Source organism: Nicotiana sylvestris, chromosome 8 (assembly GCF_000393655.2).
Source record: "Nicotiana sylvestris chromosome 8, ASM39365v2, whole genome shotgun sequence".
NCBI lineage: Eukaryota > Viridiplantae > Streptophyta > Magnoliopsida > Solanales > Solanaceae > Nicotiana > Nicotiana sylvestris.
In genome coordinates, this window is record NC_091064.1 from 57,308,909 (window position 1) to 57,318,497 (window position 9,589).

A 9,589-nucleotide genomic window follows, 5' to 3' on the forward strand; every position below is an offset into this window, starting at 1 on the left:
GAACCTTTAGGATATAAATTGAACTTTTAGTTTATGTTTAAACTCGTAGGATAAGAATTGATGAACTTTTAGTTTTTAGGTTTTGTTCTTGTGAATTGAACTTGTACGATATAAATTAAAGCTTTTATGTATGACTTGAACTTTTTAGAATATGAATTGAAACTTTTAGGATATGAGTTGAACTTTTGGGAAATAAATTGAACCTTTAGGATATGTATTGAACCTTTAGGATATGACTTGAAGTTTTAGTTTATGTTTAAACTCGTAAGATATGAATATAACTTTTAGTTTTTAGGTTTTGTTCTTGTGAATTGAACTTGTAGGATATAAATTGAAGCTTTTATGTATGACTTGAACTTTTTAGGATATGAATTGAAACTTTTAGGATATGAGTTGAACTTTTAGGAAATAAATTGAACCTTTAGCATATGTATTGAACCTTTAGGATATGACTTGAACTTTTAGTTTATGTTTAAACTCGTAGGATATGAATATAACTTTTAGTTTTTAGGTTTTGTTCTTGTGAATTGAACTTGTAGGATATAAATTGAAACTTTTAGGATATGAGTTGAATTTTTAGGATATAAATAGAAATTTTAGGATATGACTTGAACTTTTGTGGATATGAATTGAACCTTTAGGATATAAATTGAACTTTTAGTTTATGTTTAAACTCGTAGGATAAGAATTGATGAACTTTTAGTTTTTAGGTTTTGTTCTTGTGAATTGAACTTGTACGATATAAATTGAAATTTTACGATATGACTTGAACTTTTTACGATATGAGTTGAACCTTTAGGATATGACTTGAACTTTTGTGGATATGAATTGAAGGTTTAGGATATGAATTGAACTTTTAGTTTATGTTTTGGAATTTTTAGATTGCCAGAGGATTATTAGAAGAGGTTGATGACGTTATTAGACAAGCAATAGAACTTCCACCAAGAATAACTAAGACACAGTACCTGGCAAAGTGTGCCTTTAATTGTTCTTCTCATTAGCGACAATGATGATGAGAAGGCAATGGCATGTGTTTCAAATAGTGATGGTGTAGGTAGGAATTTAGTATTTTCTAAGTAGATAAAAGAAGAGCTTATAGAGTAATTCTGTACTTCATTTTCCATGAGGAAAAGAAGTTTAATTGAGAGTGACAAGGTTGATGAAGACGGAATGTGTTCCGTTGGTCATGGCAGTTCCCATAGAATGGGGATCATAAGACTCTATGATGACAGAGATTATAGGAAGTTTTGTTCTAAATTTTCTTTCAAGTCTGATCCGTACAAGCTTAATGTGATATTAGTGATATTTCTTCGGATTCAGACAATGATTTGACCGACAAAAGTATGGAAATGCTCTTAAAAAGAATTAAAGGTAAAATCTTTTCAGCATCCTTCTCTACCAAGAAAAATATTTTACCTTTAATTCTTTTTAAGAGCATTTCCATACTTTTGTCGGTCAAATCATTGTCTGAATTCGAAGAAATATCACCAATATCATATTAAGCTTGTACGGATCAGACTTGGAAGAAAGTTTAGAACAAAACTTCCTATAATCTTTGTCATTATAGAGTCTTATGATCCCCGCTTTATGGGAACTGTCATGACCAACAGAAACCATTCCGTCTTTATCAACGTTGTCACTATCAATCAAACTTCTTTTCCTCTTGGAAAGTGAAGTAGAGAATTCCTCTATAACCTCTTTTATCTACTTAGGAAATGTTAAATCCTACCTATACCATCACTATTTTGAAACACATGTCGTTGCCTTCTCATTATCATTGTAGCTATAGAGATCAACAATTGATCAAAGACACACCCTGTCAGGTACTGTATCCAAGTTATTCTCTGTATCCAAGTTCATCCCGAGTAATAGTACCACGAGGATAATCACCAAAGCCACCAGACAGCTTTATGATGCCAATGAAGCAAGATGAGCTATTCAATGAAACTCGTATTGTAAAGAAGAAGAAGAAAGAGACTGATTCAGAAAGGAGGGTCGAACCTCGACTATATACATGTAGGTTTTTTACTTTTCATTAAGTATTTTGATTTACTTTTATATAAATTTTGAAATACTAATTCAATATATATAATTTTTCATATAGGTTCGCTTCACATGCAGCTGACGTGGGAGAATTCATACGCAGTCAACCACCTAATGAATCGGGCGAGGCAATCCAACTTTCGGACGAGGATGCTGAAAGAACACTCCTTGAGTACTTTATATACTTTGAACTAGACAAAAAAATTTAGTTCTATTGTGTTAGTTCTTTTTAGTTCGAATGGGCTTGTAATAAGCGTTAACTTAGTTTTGTTAGCTTAATGTGTTAGTTCTATTGATTGTTGCTTTTAATTGTTGTTGTTGTTGTTGCTGGCATAAAATGCCTGTTTAGGATGTTTGGTAAGCTGGCAGGTGGTGTAGCTGCCAAAACAGGCAGTTTCTGCCAAAAATATACCAAGAAAAGCGACCAACTTTGGTCTCTATTTGGTCGCATTTCACTATAAAAAAAATAATTTTCTGGGCAATAGCGACCAACCTTGGTCGCTACCTGCCCAGATTTCTATTAAAAAAAATACAATTTCTGGAAATATAGCGACCAATGTTGGTCGCTTATCTTTAAAAAAAATTAAATTCTTGAATTTAGCGACCAACTTTGGTCTCTATTGTCCAGATTTTAAAATATAATATTTGGATTAGAGACCAAAGTTGGTCGCTTTCTAATGATTAATGATAAATTAAAAACAACGTATTTCATATGTAGAGACCAACTTTGGTCGCCAAATTTATATTATTAAATTAATATAGCGACCAAAGTTGGTCACTAAAGTCAAAATCAGAATATTTGGTCCTTTTACCTTAGAGACCAAAGTTGGTCGCTAATTAGCGACCAACTTTGGTCCCTAAAATAAAGGGACCAGCAATATTGCGATCAGGCATGTTTGATCGCTTTTTGGTCGCTTTTAGGCCTATAAGCGACCAACTTTGGTCGCTTTTTGTGGTCGCTTTTTACCGGATTTCTTGTAGTGGTTGTTAATAGATATTCTGCGAGTTATTTTAGTAACTTCTGCAGTATTCTATTTCTCTGTTACAGGAGACAATGCATTTGTTAGTGGATTCCCTTATAGCATGACCTATATTTTACAAAATATTTTGATATACCTTTAAATTTTTCTTTAAATTCGTCACACATGACACATGATGTGGTAGTTATCTAGCTAACTTTTTCACGTTTATAAAATGTATGACCGTATTAGATTATTGTGACACAACATTGAATAGGTCTTCCATAACATGACATTATTTTGAAGAAAAAAATATCATGAATGTGTTTTAGTGTACTAAATTGTTTATTAATACAATAACGGTTTAAATTAGGTCGCGTCAACTCAAATTGCAATAATTACTTATTATAAACTACACCTGCAAATACCACGCGGCAGTATAATATTTATACAATTACAATTTTCAAAGTATACATTCGTATTTGGTTGTCAAAAGTTAGACCAAACTTTGGCGAAAACATATTTCTAGTGACCCTATCAATGCAATGTAAGACGAAAGCGGCTTTTCCATGGCGGAATCATTATTGACTTTATTTATTATATTAGAGAATCAGAATGCTAATCTACTTATAAATTATAGTGCATAAAAATATACTACTATTTGAAGAGGTTGCAGTTTTGATTTAATTTCTATCAATTCATGTCAATTGGTAACTTTGACAAAAATCTAATATGACCTTAATAAAGTGACAAAGTCTTTTAGGACGAATGGATTGTTTGTACCTAAATTTATTAATTATTACCGGTTTGTCAAGTCTAAGGAAACTAGGACATAATAAGTTATTTGATTTAACAATTCTAAAAATATTAAAAAATGTTAACTGGGTGCGTTAATTAATTACTATCAGTAGATTAGATATTCATGATCTTGCCACTGTTAGCAAGTTCTAATGTATTACCAACTTACTTAGGAGTTCAAAAGAGTAACTTACAAATGAGAGTTTTAAACCTCAACTCCAAAGTTCTGCCCTTGTAAAAACACCTTAATTATCTTCTTTTTCTTTTTCAAGTCCAAAAGATTGGAGAATAACAATATATTTTCGTCCAGTCGGAAGGGCCACATATTGTGCTGTTATTTGGACTAGATGGTCAATTTTGTAGCCTTATATTTAGTAACTGGCCATTTTTGCAAAATTAGACTGGTAAGTAATATAGTTTTGAATTTTCAACTTCAGATCAAGTAGTCACTTTTGAACTTCAGGCCACGTATGCTCTAATTTAGAAAAACTGACCAGCTTCTAAATAGAAGCCACAACATTATTAAGTGTCTATTTGTGCAAATTAGCTAAGAGAAGTATGTAGCAAGTTACTTGCCTGCCTTATTACAGTGGCTAAAGATTACAACGAGCGAATCGTGATTATATTCCTAAAGCTTCCGAAAACGTTTCAAACCCCACAGAAGGCTCTGACAGTGTATTCCATTTGGTCGTTAATATGTTTGGCAAAGAAATCCAGCAATTCAAAGTTATCAAATGGTTGAAACTTGATAGGGTGTTTCTCATCAACAAGCTCTTCTGGGGTTTGTATCATCCCATTAATGTATGAGAAATGTGCTATTGTGTACCTTGGTTTGTTCTCCTTCACAATCACCCTATGTACAGGACAATGCAATCTGTTGTTGCTCCATGCCTTTGCAATCATAAAAGATATTAATTGTTTAGTTACTGTTTAAGGAGTAGTAGAGAATCATCAGGCTCGACATTATAGACTCTTAAAGAAAAGATTTAACTTAGTTATATCAACTCTTGTCATGTACATAGGTTTAATTGATTAGTCACTTGTTCATCTTTTTTACCCCCAAAAATTAGACTTCACAGTGAACAAAATAGTCATTTAATTATTTTTTTTAATATTTAAAATAAAAAATTACTCTTACTTATTAAATACACTTTTTAGTTAGCGAAGAAAATTAATTTCGACCAACCAACCAATTTTATATGTTATCCTTAAAATCAAATTATTTTTTTATTTGAATTATATAACATAATTTTAATTCCTTCCATGTCACTTTTCATAATATTTAGGACCTTCAAATTGACTAAGTAATATTTTTTTTAATTAAATTTTTCTTTATTTAAGCTATGCAAAAAGTTCTAGTATATTTGTCCTGCAAAAAATAGTTTGTCATAGAACGTATTCTTGTGCGATGTCAAATCTTCATCAACTTGACAAAAAAGAGGTCATATACTGCATAGAATATTTTTAAATCTTTGATGAAACGCCAACCTAGAATACCATACAAATAAAAATATGTGGTCAGTTATGGGTATTATACGTGACTTTAACAAATGAACAAAAAAAAAAAGATTAAAAGAAGAAACACCAAAATAAAATAAAAAATTCTTTATAAGAAAACCAAACTAATTACGGCATTCACTAGAAATTGCATACTATTACAACTATGTCGACGAACTAACCAAAACAGTAGAAAGAAATATAAACCTGCTAACTAAATAATATACTGTTTATTATTTCAAGCTCATATATTTATATATTGTTCAATCAATTTGAATTTAATTTCTAGGCCGGTAAAATAATTTTAAAAATTTATTTTTTCAATGCAAATTTTATAATAATTAGCTTTATACTTTTTTCTTTAGTTTTTATTTTATAACTCAATCACATTTTTTAATAATATCTATTAATTTTTATAAAATTCTAAACTCATTGATACAGGGACACGCGCAATGCATATATTATGAGACTAATAAATTAAAACATACTAATAGTATAAAATATTGTCACAAATTTAATCAATATAGAAAACTTACCGAAAATGCTTCCCCTACCATAACAAGAAAAGAATTAGCAGGAGTCATATCAACAGCCATCCATTCACCATCTTTGGTCTTAATTTCCAAACCATTAACTTGGTTCTGGTGAAGTATGCTCAGAAAAGTTTTATCAGTGTGAACTTGTGACCCAACATTTGATTCATCCAATTTTGGTGTCCTATACTTTATTAATCGAAGGAGATAAGTTGTTGATTCCTCTAGAGAATCATAGCATTTTTCTACTCCATAGCTCTCAAAAACCATCTTTTTCACCATCTTCTCCAAACCAGCTACTATGTTTGCATAGTCATGAATAATTTCACTAAATTAAGAAAAAAACATTAAGGATGAGACTACGTGCTAATTAGGCCACAATTCATTGCTCTATGTATGTAACTCAACTTTTGGAATGGACATTTTTTTGGGGGAGGGCCCGTTTGGCCATAAAATGTTTTTTACTTTTTTTTTTTTCGAAATTTTTTGACTTTTTCCAAAATCGTGTTTTGGCATGAAAATTTTAAATTTTACTTGAAGTTGAATTTCGAATTTTTTTGAAAATTTGAAAAACTTCGAAAAACTATTTTTCAAAATTTTCACTTCAAATCACTCACAAAAATTCAAAAGCAGCTCCAAAACTGGATTCATGTCCTAGAAATGAAAACAGAGAGAAATTACAGCTTATAAATTAGTATTGAATTCCAAGAATATTTTCATAAAACTTTGATCAAATAGAATGTTATTCGACTTCGAACAAAAATACCAAACAATTAATTAAATAAATATAAAAATTTGTGATTTAAACATCCATGATATTTTGATGACTATACGACCATGTCATTGAAAGTAACATAAGAAATTTAAAGTTAAAAAAGAGTTTTTAAATATATAAAGTTATCATTTTTTTCGAAACAGACTAATATATAAAGCGTGTTATATAAAATGAAACATATGGAGTACCTAAAGTGGTCATTTCCTGAAGGCCACATGAGGTTAGTAAAATTTTGAACTCCTTCAGCAGTTATTGCATCTCCAATATTAATCCCTAGGCTTTCTTGAAGAGGGAAATCAGGGATTTTTCCATAGTAGCCATAGAAGGGTTTTTCAGAAGTGTTATAAAGTTTGGTTTCTGTGGGAAGATCAAACAATTCTTCCACTGCTTGAAATATATCACTATTTAGCTCCGGCGAAACCGAGTCGTAAACCGCCAGAAAACAACCGCACTCTTCCAGTGCACGGCGGACTTCATCACAAGCTGAGAACCAATTCGAAGTATTAGGTTTCAAGTAGTGATTTGATAGGGTCAAGAGAGGAAGTCTTAGGGGTGTTTGATGACTCATGTTTGTAGCAGGTTATAGAAACCCTAATACTTTTGTAAGATGCATTTCTTGTTTTGCATGTATCCTTTATATAGAAAAAGGATTTACCTAACTTATTTATGCACTGACAATATAAATATATTTTATATTAATAGTATATTTTGGCATATTACAATAAGTGACATATCTGTTATAAATATATTATTTTATGGATGTTCATTTAGTACTCGGTTGTAAATAAGTTTTTTCAAGAAGCTTATCTATATGGGACTCCACCGTAAATATGTTTATCTATTTAGTACTCTATTGGAAATAAGCTTCCTCAAGAAGCTTATCACTTCGGTACCCGGTTATGGATAAATATTACCCCCGGTAGAAGATTATCCATACCAGGTATAATAAGCTTATCCTTTCAGTACCCAATTATGGATAAACATTACCCCCGATAGAAGATTATTCATACCGGGTATAATAAGCTTATCCTTTCAGTACCCAGTTATGGATAAACATTACCCCCGGTAGAAGATTATCCATATCGGGTATAATAAGCTTATCCTTTCAGTACTCCGTTATGGATAAACATTGCTCTCAGTAGAAGATTATCCATATCTGGTATAGTAGCAGCTTACACAACAGCTTCCTTTCTTCTATAAATAGAAGAGATTTCAGTTCATTATGTACATCAGTTTGAATTCGAATAATATAACAGTTTCTCTCTATACTTGTCTTTACTTTACAGTCTTTATTTTATAACACGTTATCAGCACGAGACTCTGACATCTCGAGCAAATACTTTGAAAGTATTAGAGGTAAGAACTTTCTTTTCCTAAATAATGTCAAATCTTTCTAAACTTGAATTTGTAGCCCTGGATATATCGGGCAAAAGCTACATGTCTTGGGTGCTTGATGCTGAAATTCATCTTGATGCGATGGGTCTGGCAGACACCATCAAGGATAAAAATCAGGCATCAAACCAAGACCGTGCCAAAGCAATGATATTCCTACGCCATCACCTTGATGAGGGCCTGAAAATGGAATATCTCACTATTAAAGATCCAGTCATACTGTGGAATAATTTGAAAGATAGATATGACCACCTGAAGATGGTCGTTCTTCCACAGGCACGTTATGATTGGACTCATCTAAGGCTACAAGATTTTAAATCTATCAGTGAGTATAATTCTGCTATGTTCAGAATTATTTCCCAATTAAAATTATGTGGTGATAATATTACTGATCATGATATGTTGGAGAAAACTTTCACCACTTTTCATGCCTCGAATATGCTCCTGCAGCAGCAATATCGAGAGATGGGATTTAAAAAGTATTCTGAACTTATCTCACATCTTCTTATAGCAGAGCAACATAATGGGCTATTAATGAAAAATCATGAAAGCCGACCTATTGGTTCTTGTCCATTCCCTGAAGTGAATGAGACGAACTTCCACCAAGCTAAACGTGGAAGAGGTCGTGGCCCCAGTCGTGGTCATGGCCGTGGTCGGGGAAGAAACCCCAATCATGGTAATAATAATGCACCAAAGAAGCCTCCTCACCACCAGCAGTGGAAAAGGAAGGAACAAAAGCATGAAGCGGTGCAAGCGCCAAATGCAGAAAATGCATGCTATAGATGTGGAGGAAAAGGGCACTGGTCACGTACTTGTCGTACGCCAAAGCACCTGGTTGAGCTTTATCAAGCCTCCCTGAAGAAGACAGAGAAAAATGCTGAAGCAAATTTTATTTCTGAAGATAATTTAGACTTCATGCATTTGGATGTAGCTGATTACTTTGCACTCCCAGAAGGAGAAACAAGTCATGTAATCGGTAGTGAATCTGTAGAAATGTAAATATTTTAATTTTTGTTGTTTGTAATAGATAGTATGGTTATGTAATTGTTGTACATAAATAAAAGTTATGCTTTGATAATGATGTTTACTATAATATATTTTATTTATGTTATTTTGAAGAATATGGATAACCCTCAAATTATGTTTGGATCAAAGACAAATCATGAAGATATTTGTGTTATTGATAGTGGAACAACTCATGCCATATTCAACGATCAGAAATACTTTTCTTATTTGCATAAGGAAAAAGCAAATGTTTCAACAATTTCTGGTAATATAAGTTTGATTGAAGGCTCCGGAAGAGCCATAATATTTCTGTCTAAGGGAACAAAACTTATTATAGACAATGCATTGTTCTCCTCCAAGTCCCGAAGAAACTTGTTGAGTTTTATAGATATCCGCCGAAATGGGTATCATGTTGAGACAATAGATGAAATGAACAGGGAATATCTTTGTATTACAAAGAATATTTCTGGCCAGAAATGCATTGTAGAAAAGTTACCAACTTTATCTTCTGGCTTATACTATTCAAAAATTAGTACAATTGAAGCACACTCTATCGTAAACCAGAAGTTTACGGATTCAAATACTTT

At 32.0% G+C, this 9,589-nt stretch overlaps 1 protein-coding gene across 1 annotated transcript; it reads right to left on the reverse strand.

Annotated features, from left to right (window-relative positions):
- Positions 1-4,246: 4,246 nt before the first annotated feature.
- LOC104229418 (deoxypodophyllotoxin synthase-like) lies at positions 4,247-7,200 on the reverse strand. Its single transcript, XM_009782062.2, has 3 exons — positions 6,794-7,200; positions 5,834-6,158; positions 4,247-4,691 (listed from the first exon to the last, which is right to left on the reverse strand). The coding sequence occupies exons 1-3, from the start codon at positions 7,171-7,173 to the stop codon at positions 4,449-4,451; spliced, it is 948 nt and encodes a 315-aa protein (XP_009780364.1). The 5' UTR covers positions 7,174-7,200; the 3' UTR covers positions 4,247-4,448.
- Between the last annotated feature and the right edge of the window lie 2,389 nt (positions 7,201-9,589).

What these genes read in the sequence shown, in the direction of transcription:
- LOC104229418 (XM_009782062.2), bottom strand. Translation starts at nt 7,173, where the DNA reads ATGAGTCATCAAACACCCCTAAGACTTCCTCTCTTGACCCTATCAAAT. An exon ending in TCAGGAAATGACCACTTTAG is followed by an intron (nt 6,159 to 6,793) that starts GTACTCCATATG and finishes TTCTTAATTTAG; the next exon opens with TGAAATTATTCATGACTATG. An exon ending in TGGTAGGGGAAGCATTTTCG is followed by an intron (nt 4,692 to 5,833) that starts GTAAGTTTTCTA and finishes ATGATTGCAAAG; the next exon opens with GCATGGAGCAACAACAGATT.